The sequence below is a fragment of the Trachypithecus francoisi genome, unplaced genomic scaffold, assembly GCF_009764315.1.
Source record: "Trachypithecus francoisi isolate TF-2019V2 unplaced genomic scaffold, Tfra_2.0 Lachesis_group0, whole genome shotgun sequence".
Classification (NCBI taxonomy): domain Eukaryota; kingdom Metazoa; phylum Chordata; class Mammalia; order Primates; family Cercopithecidae; genus Trachypithecus; species Trachypithecus francoisi.
The window spans coordinates 141,714,942-141,731,898 of NW_022681453.1; the positions used below are offsets into that span (position 1 = coordinate 141,714,942).

Here is a 16,957-nt window from a genome sequence, read left to right on the forward strand (position 1 = left end):
TTTATGGCCAAAAACATTTTAAAACAACGCATTTAGCATATACCAGAATGAATCGATGAAGTACAGAAATTAGCAATTCAGTAGAAAAAAAGTCTTTTAAATCAGATTTTTAGAAAGATGACGATTTCTGTGGTTTAAAGTAATCAAAGGGAGTATAAAAGATATAAATTTGATCACATAAATTTGAACTAAAAAGCTATTAACTTCAATATTTTAGATTTACCACTGGTAATATACAAAAATATTCCAATATATAAGAATAATGAGTCCAATCAGCTATTTAGAAGGACATGAATATTGTTTCTTCTTGTGAAAATTAGAAACATTTCAAGAGGAAATTCCAGTGGTTAATGATTCACTAGAATTATCCATTCCTAACCAAAGAAAGGAGTAAAAGTACCTGATTCTGGTGAATAATTGGTAAAGTAGCATTATGAATTGACAGACTTTTTAAAAAAGCAATGTAGGCCGGGTGCAGTGCTGGCACCTGTAATCTCAGCACTCTGGGAGCCTGAGGTGGGTGAATTGCTTGAGCCCAGGAGTTTAGACCAGCCTGGGCAAAATGGTAAAACCCCATCTCTACAAAAATAAATTTTAAAAATTAACCAGGCATGGTGGTGCACGCCTATAGTCCCAACTACTCGGGAGGCTGAGGTGGGAAGATCGCTTGAGCCCAGGAGGCAGAGGTTGCAGTGAGCCAAGATCACAACACTGCACTCCAGCCCTGGGTGACAGAGCAAGACCATGTCTCAAAAATAAATAAATAAAATAAAAGACAATACAGCAGTTTGTGTCAAAACATATTAAAAATGTTCAGTTTCCACCCAACAGTTTAACAAGAAGGTATCATTATTTGTTTTTGTTTTTTTGAGAAGGAGTCTCCCACTGTCACCCAGGCTGGAGTACAGTGGCATGATCTTGGCTCACTGCAACCTCCGTCTCCTGAGTTCATGCGATTCTCCTGCCTCAGTCTCCCTGAGTAGCTGTGACTACAGGCCTGCGCCACCATACCCGGCTAATTTTTTTATTTTTAGCAGAGACAAGGTTTCACCATGTTGGCCAGGCGTCTCAAACTCTTGACCTCAGGTGATCCGCCCACCTCAGCCTTCCAAAATGCTGGAATTACAGGCGTGAGCCACCACGCCCAGCCGAGAGGATCATTATTTTCAATGCAGAAAATATATTAACAGTTTAAAAATAACTTAATGAGGCCAGGCGCGGTGACTCATATCTATAATTCCAGCACTTTGGGAGGCTGAGGCAGGCAGATCACCTGAGGTCAGAAGTTCAAGACCAGCCTGGCCCACATGGTGAAATGCCGTCTCTACTAAAAATGCAAAAAAAAACTAGCCAGGCATGGTGGTGCACACCTGTAATCCCAGCTACTTGGGGGGCTGAGGCAGGAGAGTCACTTGAACCTGGAAGGCAGAGGTTGCAGTGAGCCGAGATCATGCCACTGCACTCCAGTCTAGGTGACAGAATGATACTCTGTCTCAAAAAAATAAATAATGACACAAAAGAGGAAGGTTGCATGTCAATTAGTGGACTATTTACACACTGGCTAACATAGATTAACTGTACCTTTTTGAATGTCTGCAATTTCAGTTTTATTAATAAGCTATAATAACACTGAGTTTACCGTTTTATCAGTTGATCTGCTTCTGTATAGGCAACTATATAAATACTGCCAAAAGTATAGCAGCAATAGTTTATCTGTATGTGCTCAGGGAAAATAATTGTAGTATATAAAAAAGCTTTACAAGAAATTTGAATGTTGTTATACCATGTTATTAAAGTTTTAAAACTTTAACATTAATTTTTCACTTGTGCCACTGAACTTTGTCAATAGCTACTGGCTTTCCCAAACAACACCAGGTAATCCAGCTAGTAATAAATATTTCTAATAGAAATAATTAACACAAAATAAAACCAAAAGTATTTTTACTAAGGCAGTTAAGGTATACAGATTTTAACCTGGGAAATTTTGTAATGAAGAAAAAAATGATCAATGAAAGAATCCCAATTTAAATAATTTTAGTGAAATCAATGAGGAAAAATTGGAAACATCATGTTACATAGAAAATTAAGGATTTGGATGGGCATGAAGAAAGTACTTGCTCAAAGAAAACTAATCAGCGTTGTTGTAATTTTTAGTAGAATGTTCCACAATCACAAACTGAAATCAAAAATATCCCCATCCATGACAAGGCAGGGAGAAGTTAAAAATAATGTCAACATGTTGGTAGGTTTAAAGCAACAAGAATGGGTATGTGTCAAAACAGTCTGCGTCCATCACCAAACTATACAACTTCACATCTGTACCAGGGCTACTGCCTCAAGACCGCCTGGGAACTTGACTCTCTAGGAGTTCATATTGACACTATGATATATGGGAATGGCAGTTTAGACCTATTCTTTGCAGGTAGCGCATGAGTTACTCCATGCTGAACATGCTTGGTTGACTTCAAATATTGTTGCCATTTTGACTTTTGCTTTAATTTTCATCCACTATTTCTAATACTAGAACTGTACCTTTCAAGAATTTACATTGAATTCATATTATTTTATCTTTATATATAGAAAAATTATTGAATTTAAGAAATACGGATATCTGACACAGCAAATGACATTAGTATATATATTTTCATTTTCAGTAAACGTATTTATGGAGTACTACAGAAAGTTTCCCCCAGGTATATACTTTGATTTACAAGTGCTAAATGGCCTTCTAAATTCTTTACTCAAACATTGTTTATTGAAAGAAGTATTTCAGATAGTGAACCTCAGCATAATGGTTAAAATGCTGGTAAGTAGCCTGAAAATATATGTTATTTTAATGTTTTATGTTAATTTCTCTGTTATTCATTGTTTGAATTTAGCAGTTGAATGTCTGTGTTTGTTGAATACTTCCTAGAAACCACTTGTGTTTTTCAACATAAATGAGTTTGAGAAATTTAAGGTGTACTAAAAGAAGATCTGAAAATGAGTGTAATTTTTTTGTTTTATCCAGCCTTCTCTGAAAATATTACTAAACATATTTGAGCATGTGGCAACTATGAAATTAAGGAATGCTGTACCTGCTTTAATTGATATCTTTTGCAAGGTATGGTTTTATTTTCTTTTATTCTCTGATGGCAAGTAACCAAGAAAATAATTGTTTCCATGTATACCCTGGAGCTGCCTTTTATTCACATTCTAGATGCCAAAGAATTCTATTTCCAGAAGTATTCTTTTTCTCTTGAAATAGGGTTTATAAAAATATACTCCAGTGGCTGATAAGCCTTCCCCTTAAATTAGTTTCAAACATTCAGATTATTGTTTTTTGATGTATGAATTGTCTTCATCTCTACTTCATAAGGATGATTAAATGAAATTTTCTTTCTCTAAAAGAATTGAGATCATTTACAACAGAAATAAACAAACCAAAAAAGACTGACAAAAATATAAAATTCAACTTTGGTTAAATACTTTCTAATATTTGATACTTAATCATCTACTTCAGAATAGACCTGATAGGAAAACTACCAGTTTTCTTTCAGAAGCAACATTGGAAGAACTCTAGCAGAAAAACAGATATTTGAGTTAATACCTCAGATTTTACATTGTGAAACTTGACAATTGCTTGCCTAGAAATGTTTTGAATCAAAAGTTACTGATCGCCGGGCACGGTGGCTCACACCTGTAATCCCAGCACTTTGGGAGGCCAAGGCGGGCAGATCACAGGGTCAGGAGTTCAAGACCAGCCTAACCAACATGGTGAAACCCCATCTCTACTAAAAACACACAAAAAATTAGCCAGGCATGGTGGTGCACGCCTGTAATCCCAGCTACTCGGGAGGCTAAGGCAGGAGAATTGCTTGAACCTGGGGGGCAGAGGTTGCAGTGAGCCAAGATTGTGCCATAACCTAGGCAACAGGGGGCAAAACTCCGTCTCAAAAGAAAAAAAAAAAAAAGTTGCTGATAACCCATAGAGGTTGTAGAAAATCTCAGTAAGGATTCCATAAATTGTCTGATACTGAATAACTTGACTTTCTGTAAAATGTACCCCCCCTCCCCAGTGACTGTCTAAATAAAATTACCCTTAGTGGAGAATATCTAACAAAGACAATGATTTTCATTTTTGCATGGCTAATATGGAACCATCATTTCTGGAAGTTGTTTAAAACCAGTACCAATTTCCCTCTTAAGACTATTTCAGGGTTCAGTAATAACACCATAATATCATCATGGAGAAAGATGCTTTTCCTCCTCTTTATCCTAGTGTACCATACTCCATGTATTTAGCATAAATATCACTGAGAAAAGATAATTAACATCTTATTTTTGTCCTGCCTTAGATTGTTACCTAGTGTGTTACAAAACAATTTTTATTTACCCTGGTTTTTGAGCAGTGTTAAAGGGCAGAGTTTTTAAAGCATGTCAGTTACCAGATAACTGATTTGTTCTCTTGCAGGTTTGTTTATAGTTGGCCTTGTTCATTTAGTCAAAAGTCACTGCAAGATCAGTGAATACAGTTAGACCACCAGTGACCCTTTCAAATGTTGTAGAGCATAACAGTAAAAAAAACATGATGCCCACTCCTTTACTTCATGATGTTTGGAAAACTATTTGTTAAGGTAGTGGATTGGTAGGTTTAGGAGAGGAGCTCTTTTCCTCTTTTAAGATAAAATTGAGTATGCTCTGAATCTAGAGGAGCTAATAGAGCTTAAGGATTAGAACCTAATCTTTAGAACAGGCTTTAAACAGTCATTTTTACAGGATTTTTTACCAAAACTATTTTTAGTTAAAATTGTTTAATAACATGGCTTAGGGTAGCATTTCTAGGACCCATTCAAAGGGAGCCTAGTACCACTAAATTTGAGACCGTTTTCCTTGGAGTTCAAAGGTGAGAAAAATCTCTTAGCAGCTTGTTACTATTATCCTTCACTAAAAGAAATTCTATCTCAAAATATATAATTGTAAGTTATAACAGCCAAATTACAGCATCTCACATTATACCTTGAAACAGGTAGCTTCTCCACTTACCCCGGTATTGTTTTGTTATCCTACCCCAAATTGTTACTTCCTAGTACTCCCTTCAGATCTATACTGGAGACAAAGCATACATTTTCTCAAACATCCAAAATATATTTTGATATTTAAGTAATTTCTTAAAGGGAATTTTTCTGAAAACCAGAATAGAACCATAGAAAATTCTCAGCAAAAATATTGCTCAGAGAATTTCAAACACCACTCAGTTGAGTCATTCTTAACTCTCTAAATCCTAGTCCAGGGTAGCTAGACATAATACCTTCGAGGTATTAGGGAGGTATTGGAGGACCTAGTCATAGTACCTTTGAACCAAGGTCAAGAGGATCATTTGAGCTGGGGCAACTAATAAGACTGCTAGCTCACAACCTTGTACCTTCCCACTTTTCCAGGATAATGTCATGTAGAAGAGCTGTCAGAAAAGGCCTGCCTCTCATACATCCATTCTCACACTAGAAGTATCCAGATATTCCCTTGTTGATTCTCTTCATTAGAGTTGAGGTTCATGAAGAAGACAGAAAATGAGTCATATGTGAATGACAGATAAAATCTTTGAATTGATTTTTTTTAATTAAATGCTATATTACATGTGGGCAGTTAATCCACCTGAGTGATTAATTTATCAAGGAATCACTGATTCTTCTCTGGCCATGGCCCTGTGTGAGGCATAGGAACAATACTTCTCAGGAAGTTTACAATCAGGGATGAGGTATGAATACCAGTCCTAGACTAAAAGACAGACTGAGTACTAAATAAGAGGTATATATGATAAAGTGGTTGAGATAACTTAGAGAACAGGAAGAAAATTCACAAACTTAATATTTTCATTTTTGCTTTAAATTCTTTTTTTTTTATTTTTATTTTTATTATACTTTAAGTTCTAGGGTACATGTGCATAACGTGCAGGTTTGTTACATATGTATACTTATGCCATGTTGGTGTGCTGCACCCATCAACTGGTCAGCACCCATCAATTCATCATTTATATCATGTATAACTCCCCAATGCAATCCCTCCCTCTTCCCCTCTCCCCATGATAGGCCCCAGTATGTGATGTTCCCCTTCCCGAGTCCAAGTGATCTCATTGTTCAGTTCCCATCTATGAGTGAGAACATGCGATGTTTGGTTTTCTGTTCTTGTGATAGTTTGCTAAGAATGATGGCTTCCAGCTGCATCCATGTCCCTACAAAGGACGCAAACTCATCCTTTTTTATGGCTGCATAGTATTCCATGGTGTATATGTGCCACATTTTCTTAATCCAGTCTGTCACAGATGGACATTTGGGTTGATTCCAAGTCTTTGCTATTGTGAATAGAGCCGCAATAAACATATGTGTGCGTGTGTCTTTGTAGTAGAATAATTTATAATCCTTTGGGTATATACCCAGTAGTGGGATGGCTGGGTCATACGGTACATCTAGTTCTAGATCCTTGAGGAATTGCCATACTGTTTTCCATAATGGTTGAACTAGTTTACAATCCCACCAACAGTGTACAAGTGTTCCTATTTCTCCACATCCTCTCCAACACCTGTTGTTTCCTGACTTCTTAATGATTGCCATTCTAACTGGTGTGAGATGGTATCTCATTGTGGTTTTGATTTGCATTTCTCTGATGGCGAGTGATGATGAGCATTTTTTCATGTGTTTGTTGGCTGTATGAATGTCTTCTTTGGAGAAATGTCTGTTCATATCCTTTCCCCACTTTTTGATGGGGTTGTTTGTTTTTTTCTTGTATATTTGTTTAAGTTCTTTGTAGATTCTGGATATTAGCCCTTTGTCAGATGAGTAGGTTGCAAACATTTTCTCCCATTCTGTAGGTTGCCTGTTCACTCTGATGGTAGTTTCCTTTGCTGTGCAAAAGCTCTTTAGTTTAATTAGATCCCATTTGTCAATTTTGGCTTTTGCTGCCATTGCTTTTGGTGTTTTAGACATGAAGTCCTTGCCCATGCCTATGTCCTGAATGGTACTACCTAGATTTTCTTCTAGGGTTTTTATGGTATTAGGTCTAACATTTAAGTCTCTAATCCATCTTGAATTAATCTTCGTATAAGGGGTAAGGAAAGGATCCAGTTTCAGCTTTCTACTTATGGCTAGCCAATTTTCCCAGCACCATTTATTGAATAGGGAATCCTTTCCCCATTTCTTGTTTCTCTCAGGTTTGTCAAAGATCAGATGGGTGTAGATGTGTGGCATTATTTCTGAGGACTCTGTTCTGTTCCATTGGTCTATATCTCTGTTTTGGTACCAGTACCATGCTGTTTTGGTTACTGTAGCCTTGTAGTATAGTTTGAAGTCAGGTAGCGTGACGCCTCCAGCTTTGTCCTTTTGACTTAGGATTGTCTTGGCAATGCGGGCTGTTTTTTGGTTCCATATGAACTTTAAAGCCGTTTTTTCCAATTCTGTGAAGAAACTCATTGGTAGCTTGATGGGGATGGCATTGAATCTATAAATAACCTTGGGCAGTATGGCCATTTTCACAATATTGATTCTTCCTATCCGCTTTAAATTCTTAGGATATCTTTTTGTGATTCTGTGCCTCAATTTTTTTTAATGAGTTTTATTACACTTGTCTCCATGTTTCACTTCTTCCATCAGTGTCTTAGTTGTTTCACACACATTGGCTCCTCAATTCTGTCACATTTTTGTAAGAATAACCACTCTTTCTTTTCTCTTCTACAGCTTGTTGAAGCTGGGATGGTGCTTGACCCAGAGCACTTTAACTATATTGTTAAGCTCTTATATCAAGTACAAGCTTCCCAACAAGAAATAACTGCAGTTCTGGAAATGAAATCCAGGTGAGAAGAATCATCATTATTTTTGCCAAAATATATGTGTCTTGGTGGGGACTTATAAAAGCTGAAGGCAAAGCTGTAATAATTGTTTGTATGCCCATTTAGATAGTTGCCTGTCATAAACCCTTCTCCCATCTCTTGGCTATGCCCTACTTTAGTCGAGCTGCCTCTGGCCAGCCTCACCTCATTTTTCTCAGTACTTCATTTCCTCTCAACGTCCTGCTCATCAAGTGTAAAAAGAGTATCTTTTCTGATGTACATCAATGCAAAAATCCTCAATAAAATACTGGCAACCCGAATCCAGCAGCACATCAAAAAGCTTATCCACCATGATCAAGTGGGCTTCATCCCTGGGATGCAGGGGATTCAACATATGCAAATCAATAAATGTAATCCAGCATATGAGCAGAACCAAAGACAAAAACCACATGATTATCTCAATAGATACAGAAAAGGCCTTTGACAAAATTCAACAGCCTTTCATGCTAAAAACTCTCAATAAATTCGGTATTGATAGAACATATCTCAAAATAATAAGAGCTATTAATGACAAACCCACAGCCAATATCATACTCAATGGGCAAAAACTGGAAGCATTCCCTTTGAAAACTGGCACAAGACAGAGATGCCCTCTTTCACCACTCCTATTCAACATAGTGTTGGAAGTTCTGGCTAGGGCAATCAGGCAAGAGAAAGAAATCAAGGGTATTCAGTTAGGAAGAGAAGAAGTCAACTTGTCCCTGTTTGCAGATGACATGATTGTATATTTAGAAAACCCCATCGTCTCAGCCCAAAATCTCCTTAAGCTGATAAGCAACTTCAGCAAAGTCTCAGGATAAAAAATCAATGTGCAAAAATCACAAGCATTCTCATACACCAGTAACAGACAAACAGAGAGCCAAATCATGAATGAACTCCCATTCACAATAGCTTCAAAGAGAATAAAATACCTAGGAATCCAACTTACAAGGGATGTGAAGGACCTCTTCAAGGAGAACTACAAACTACTGCTCAGTGAAATAAAAGAGGACACAAACAAATGGAAAAACATTCATGCTCATGGATAGGAAGAATCAATATCGTGAAAATGGCCATACTGCCCAAGGTAATTTATAGATTCAATGCCATCCCCATCAATGTACCAATGACTTTCTTCACAGAATTGGAAAAAACTGCTTTAAAGTTCATATGGAATCAAAAAAGAGCCCGCATTGCCAAGACAATCCTACGTCAAAAGAACAAAGCCGGAGGCATGCTACCTGACTTCAAACTATACTACAAGGCTACAGTAACCAACACAGCATGGTGCTGGTACCAAAACAGAGATATAGACCAATGAAACAGAACAGAGCCCTCAGAAGTAATACCACACATCTACAGCCATCTGATCTTTGACAAACCTGACAAAAACAAGAAATGGGGAAAGGATTCCCTATTTAATAAATGGTGCTGGGAAAATTGGCTAGCCATAAGTAGAAAGCTGAAACTGGATACTTCCTTATTCCTTATACAAAAATTAATTCAAGATGGATTAGAGACTTAAATGTTAGACCTAATACCATAAAAACCCTAGAAGAAAACCTCGGTAATACCATTCAGGACATAGGCATGAGCAAGGACTTCATGTCTAAAACACCAAAAGCAACGGCAACAAAAGCCAAAATTGACAAATGGGATCTAATTAAACTAAAGAGCTTTTGCACAGCAAAGGAAACTACCATCAGAGTGAACAGGCAACCTACAGAATGGGAGAAAATGTTTGCAATCTACTCATCTGACAGGGGCTAATATCCAGAACCTACAAAGAACTCAAAAAAATTTACAGAAAAAAAACACCACCATCAAAAAGTGGGCAAAGGATATGAACAGACCATTTCTCAAAAGAAGACATTTATACAGCCAACAGACACATGAAAAAATGCTCATATCATCACTGGCCATCAGAGAAATGCAAATCAAAACCACAATGAGATACCATCTCACACCAGTTAGAATGGCAATCATTAAGAAGTCAGGAAACAACAGGTGCTGGAGAGGATGTGGAGAAATAGGAACACTTGTACACTGTTGGTGGGATTGTAAACTAGTTCAACCATTGTGGAAAACAGTGTGGCCATTCCTCAAGGATCTAGAACTAGAAATACCATATGACCCAGCCATCCCATTACTGGGTATATACCCAAAGGATTATAAATCATGCTGCTATAAAGACACATGCACACGTATGTTTATTGTGGGACTATTCACAATAGCAAAGACTTGGAATCAACCCAAATGTCCATCAGTGACAGACTGGATTAAGAAAATGTGGCACGTATGCACCATGGAATACTATGCAGCCATAAAAAAGGATGAGTTTGCGTCCTTTGTAGGGACATGGATGCAGCTGGAAACCATCATTCTCAGCAAACTGTCGCAAGAACAGAAAACCAAACACCGCATATTCTCACTCATAGGTGAGAATTGAACAATGAGATCACTTGGACACGGGAAGGGGAACATCACACACCAGGGCCTATTGTGGGGAGGGGGAAAGAGGGAAGGGATGGCATTGGGAGTTATAACTGATGTAAATGACGAGTTGATGGGTACTAATGACTTGATGGGTGCAGCACACCAACATGGCACATGTATACATATGTAACAAACCTGCATGTTGTGCACATGTACCCTAGAACTTAAAGCATAATTTTTAAAAAAAGAGTGTCTTATATCTTCTGTTTCACTACTTAATTACACCTAATGTACTATCTTATATGTGTACAAATTACCTTAATTCTTTTTTCTATTTGACTCACTTTTTGTTGTTATCTTAATAAAATACTTTAGTGCCCCTACTTTATTTACTTTCTCTACTCAGCTCATGGGCCTCCAAAGACCTTTAAAAAAAATAAATAAATAAAATAATCCGGGCGCGGTGGCTCATGCCTGTAATCCCAGCACTTTGTGAGGCTGAAGCGGGTGGATCACAAGGTCAGGAGTTCAAGACCAATCTGACCAACATGGTGAAACCCCGTCTCTACTAAAAATACAAAAATTAGCTGAGCGTGGTCGTGCGCACCTGTAAACCCAGCTACTGAGGAGGCTGAGGCAGGAGAATCACTTGAATCCGGGAGGCGGAGGTTACAGTGAGCCGAGATCATGCCACTCCCTGAGTGACAGAGTGAGACTCCGTCTCAAAAAAAAAAAACTCACAACTATACAAGTAGTACCCAAGTAGTACCATAATATACTTATACCAAGAAAAAGGAAAGTCACGACTTAAAAAAAAATTAAAGTATAACATACATAGAAAAAATACATAAATTATGTGTTTAAATGAATCATAACTTTTTAAATGTAATTAGATTTGATAAAGAGCAAATCAACTACTGAAATCCTTCAGAATGCCCAGAAATCTCCAATATGGAGCTTCCATTGCTATTTTTATCTCATTTCTCATTATCCTGTAATGCAAAGGTTCTCAAACTTTCTTGGTTCTGTGTCCCTAGGCCAAAAGAAAGGTATTAACTGTCCCATTTATTAACTAGTTAGGTCCAAACAAGTTAATAGTAGTAATTTGTTCAGTGTCTGACAGATGTCAGCCTGAAAACTTAAAATAACCTGTGGTGTCCTGGTGAGTTTACCATTGTGCCCTAGATGCCTCGGTGCAGTTAAAAGAATTGCAGCTCTAAGTAGTACTACTTCCCTTCAATCACTAGCATTGAAATTCATTTGAGTTTTCCAAGTTCTATGATTTTTTAAATTTAATTACTGGTAATTAACAATATTCATGTTTTCCATGAAAATTGTAACACTGTTTAGGCTAAATAGATTTTGAGGACTATCTAGGAAACAAATTTTTTATAAGAAAAGTATAATTCATCGAGCATATAGTTCTGGAGTCTAATTTGTTTTTAAGTAGGGTGCATTGGTGGTGTCTTCCAGTCATTGAGTTTATTCTTCCCCAGAGTGATATGTGAAAAACTTTTCCCATTTTGGGCAGTGGCAGCTATGGCAGAGAGCTCACATGACTAACAGATGTTAATCTCCCACCAGATTTAGTAGCAGTTGCACAGGAAAGTGTATACGTCAAGGCTCAAGAGAATAGCAGTGTCTGGTGCCTTGAATAGCTACTGAACTTCACTCTTCATGCAGTGATTGACAGCAGACCCTGTTAGTATATAGGAAGACCCCAGAACAATCCAGCTTTTCACTTTTTTTATTGATGCATAATAGTTGTATATGTTTACAGAGTACATGAGTTTTAATGATACACGTATACAATGTATAATGATCAAATCAGGGTAACTGGGATATTCATCACCTCAAACATTTATCATTTCTTTGTATTAGGGACATTCCAGAGCTTCTCTTCTGGTTATTTGAAATATGCTGTACATTCCTGTTAACTGTAGTTGCCCTATTGTGCTTTCAAACACAAGCAACACAATCATGAATATTCTTAGTCTATTTTATAGTATATAACCTTGAAAATTGTATCTTTATACCCTCTGCCCCTTTCTGTGCTCACACTTCAAACCATATAGTTATGTGCCCCATAATGATGTTTTGGTTAATGATGGACCACATATATCATGGTGATCCCATAAAATTAAAATGGGGCTGAAAAATTCCTATCCCCTGATGACATCTTAGTTGTTGTAATGTCAGAGCACAATGCACTACTCATACGTTTGTAGTGATACTAGTGTAAACAAACTTACTGTGCTGCCAGTCATATAAAAGTATAGCACATACAACTATGTACAGTGTATAATATTTGATAATGATAATAAATTAATGTTAGTGGTCTATGTATTTACTGTATTATTATTTTAGAGTGTACTCCTACTTATATATTTTTAAAGTTAAGTGTAAAACAGATTCAGGCAGGTCCTCCAGAAGGTATTCCAGAAGTAGGCATTATTATCATAGGAGATGACAGCTCCATACGTGTGATTGACCCATAGACCTTCCAGGAAGACAAGATGTAGAGGTGGAAGACAGTGATATTGATGATCCTTATTCTCTGTAAGCCTAGGCTAGTGCATGTATTTGTGTCTTAGTTTTTAACAAAACAGTTTACAAAGTAAAAAGATAAAAATAAAAATTTTCAAAAATAGAAAAAAGTTTATGGAATAAGGATATAGAGAACATGTTTGTGTTTCTGTTTTAAGCTGGGTGTTATTACAAAAAAGTCAAAAAGTTTAAATACAATTTGTAAAGTTACAGTAAGTTAAAGTTAATATTGAAGAAAGAAAAACTTTTTTTCTAAATTAAGTGTAGCCTAAGTATATAGTATTTGTAAAGTCTACAGTTTGTGTTACAGTTGCCTACAGTATTCAGTACAATAACATGCTGTACAGGTTGGTAGCCTAGGAACAACAGGCTATATCATATAGCCTAGGTGAATAGTAGGCTGTACCATCTAGGTTTGTGTGAGTACACCCTTATGATGATCACACAAAGATGAAATCAGGTAAAGACACATTTCTGAGGACATATCCCCAGCCGGGTGCAGTGGCTCACGCCTGTAATCCCAGCACTTTGGGAGGCTGAGGCAGGTGGATCACCTGAGGCTGGGAGTTTGAGACTAGCCTGGCCAACATGTGAAACCTCATCTCTACAAAAAGAGAAAAATCAGCCAGGTGTAGTGGTGCACACCTGTAATCCCAGCTACTCAGGAGGCTGAGGTGGGAGAATCGCTTGAACCTGGAAAGCAGAGGTGGCAGTGAGCCAAGATCATGCCACTGCACTCCAGCCTGGACGACAGAGCAAGACTCTGTCTCAAAAAAAAAGACATATGCCCATCAAATGATGCATGACTGTCTATAGTATTCTTTAAGAGGTATTAACATTGGTGACCTATTTGATGATGGAGAGTTTTGAAAGAGTAGGATAATAACTGGATAGTTAAGGAGTTTAGATCATAATTGAGCATGTGAACCCAGCTCCAAGGCAAAAGAAAAAAAAGATAGTATGTGTTATTTTGTATTTGAATTTTCTTGACTCTTTGAAATAATCACCCTATTCTGCACTAGGCAGTTATTTTTTTTCTTTGAGACAGTATCTCCCTCTGTCTCCCAAGCTGGAGAGCAGTAGTGCAATCATGGCTCATGGCTCACTGCAGCCTCAACCTCTCAGGCTCAAGCAATTCTCCCACCTTAGCTTGCCAACTCTCTGGGACTACAGGCACGTGCCACTGTGCCCTAGCTAATTTTTTTTGTATTTTTTTCAGAGGCAGGATTTCAACATGTTGCCTAGTCTGGTCTCGAACTCCTGAGCTCAAGTGATCTGCCTGCTTCAGCATCCCAAAGTAGTCAAATGAATTTTAATACTCATTTATATTTTGATTTTGATTATATTTTTAATTGGCTAGTTTACAGTTCATTTGAAAGACTTTACAGAAGATAAGGCTGCTAGAAAGAATTTTAACATTTATATTCAGGACATTAGTGAGAATTTATATGTGCCTATAACCTAGGAAATTTCTTAACATTCAGTGATTATTTTAAAACTTCTACATTTAAAGTGAGTATTGAAATGTTGAAGCTTAAGTGTGCAACTTTATTATTTACTTTTTATCTCCTGTTTCCCTTTTTCTGTTTTCCTGTGGGGATTACTTGAACATTTTTTAGAATTCCACTCTGATTAGCTATAGTTTTTTAGCATCTCTCTTTGTATATACATATTTTTAGTTGTTGCTCTAGTACACTTACCTGTTGACTCAGCAATCCCAATTCTACAAATGTACCCTGAAAATACACCTCTGTCAATACAAACATATGTACACCCAAGGTTATTCATTGCAGCATTGTTTATACTTGCAAAATATTAGGAACAATATAAATATCAATACAGTAGACGAATAATATAGTATATCCACACAATCAAGCCATAAAAAAATGAAGAATTTCTCTACGAATTTATTTAGAGTGATATCCAAGATACACTGTTTGTGTAAATGTTCTAAATACAATAATTAAAGGATTGTAGTTGGCAGAATACATATAAAAGTATAACTATATGCCCTTTATAAGAAATTAACTTCCATTATAAGGATATAGGTAGTTGAAACAATATACTCTGCAAACATTAGTTTGAAAAGGAGCATGAGTGATTATATTAATAACAAATTAAATAGACTTCAGAGCAAAGAAAACTACAGTTACAAAGAGGGACACTGCATAATAAGATGATCAATACGCCAAGAAGACATAGCAATTATAAAGTATATGCACCAAAAAAAAGCTTCAAAATACATGAAACAAAATTATAGAATTGAAAGGAGAAATGGACAAATCTATAATTATAGTTGGGGACTTCAATATCCCTCTCTCAATAATTGATAGAAATACTAGGAAATCAGCAAGGATGTAGAACTAAATACCACCATCAATCAACAGGATTTAATTGACATTTATAGAACACTGTACCCCAAAACAACAGAATACATATTCTTTTCAAGCATCTATGGAACATTCACCAAGGTAGACCGTATCCTGGATCATAAACCTCAAAAAATTTAAAACAATTAAAACTATACAGAGTACATTATTTGACTGTAATAGAATCAAACTGGAAATCAACAATGGAGGTATAATAGGAAAATCTCCAAACACTTGGAAATTAAACAACACACTTCTCTATAATCCACGTGTGAAGAGAAAGTCTCAAAACTAAGTGAACTGTTAGAACTGAATAAAAATGAAAATATATCACAACTTGGGGATGCAGATAAAGCAATCCTGAGAGGAAAATCCATTACACAATATTCTAAGCTCCCACCTCACAAAACAAGGAAAAATAAGAGCAAAATAAACTCAAAGCAAGCATAAGAAAGGCAATAAAGGTAAGAATATGAATCAATGAAGCTGAAAACAAAAAGTAAATCAATGAAACAAAAAGCTGTTTCTTTGAAAAGATCAATAAAATTAACAAGCCTCTTAGCAAGACTAAAAAAAAAAGCAGACATGAAGACATGAATTACCAATACCAGGAATGAGACCAGGATTATCAGTGCAGTTACTGCAGCCATTAAAGTGATAATAAGGGATTGCCTTGAGCAACTTGACATAAACTCAGCAACATAGATGAAATGGAGCAAGTCCTTAAAAACCACAAAAAAACAAAGTTGATGCAATATAAACTAGATCATCTAAATAGTCTTATAACTGGAAGAAATTTAATCCATCATTCAAAAGCTTCCGAAAAAGACATTTCAAGGGCAAGATTGTTTCATTGGACAATTCTACCAGTCATTCAAAGAAGAATCAGCATGGATTTACGCAGTCTCTTCCAGAAAACATAAAGGAGGGAACATTTACCAGCATATTTTGATACCAGTGTTACCCAGACACAAAAACCAGACACAGAGAATACCCCCCCCAAAAAAAAGAAAAGAAAAGAGAACTACGGCCAGACATGGTGACTCCCACCTGTAATCCCAGCACTTTTTGAGAAGCCGAGGCGGGTGGATCACCTGAGGTCAGGAGTTTGAGACCAGCCTGACCAACATGGTAAAACCCCGTCTCTACTAAAAATACAAAATTAGCTGGGCATGGTGGTGCATGCCTGTAATCCCAGCTACTTGATAGGCTAAGGCAGGAGAATCACTTGAACCTGGGAGGCAGAGGTTGCAGTGAGCCAAGATTGGACCATTGCACTCCAGCCTGGACAAGAGTGAAAGTCTGTCTCAAAAAAAAAAAAAAAAAGGAAAATAAAATAAAATTACAAATTAGTGTTATCTCTCCTGAGCTTTGATGCAGAAATTCTCAGTAAAATACTACCATATTGAATCCAGGAATTTGTAAAAAGAATTGTACACCATGACCAAATAGAGTTTATTCCAAGAATGCAAAGATGGTTCAGTATTTGAAAATCAATCAACGTAATTCATCATATCTACAGTATAAGAAGAAAAGCCACATGATTATTCAATTCAGAAAATCATTTGACAAAATGCAGTATCCATGCATTATTTTTAAAACTCAGCAAATTATGAATAAAGGAAGAAATTCTTTAACTTCACAGAGTATCTGTAAGAAACCTACAGCAAATATTATATTTAGATGAAAGACTGGATGCTTCTTCCTAACATTGGGAACATGGCAAGGATGTTCACTGATACCACTCTCATTCAACATACTATGA

General features: G+C 36.7%; 1 protein-coding gene across 1 annotated transcript in view; it reads left to right on the forward strand.

Moving 5' to 3' along the window:
- The window catches only part of TOPAZ1 (testis and ovary specific PAZ domain containing 1), a 96,054-nt gene that overhangs the window by 44,428 nt on the left and 34,669 nt on the right, over positions 1–16,957 (forward strand). The window contains exons 10-12 of the mRNA XM_033212257.1: positions 2,655–2,806; positions 3,011–3,103; positions 7,710–7,825. Of these exons, the coding sequence (XP_033068148.1) occupies positions 2,655–2,806; positions 3,011–3,103; positions 7,710–7,825 (361 nt within the window). The remainder of the gene's footprint in view (positions 1–2,654; positions 2,807–3,010; positions 3,104–7,709; positions 7,826–16,957) is intronic.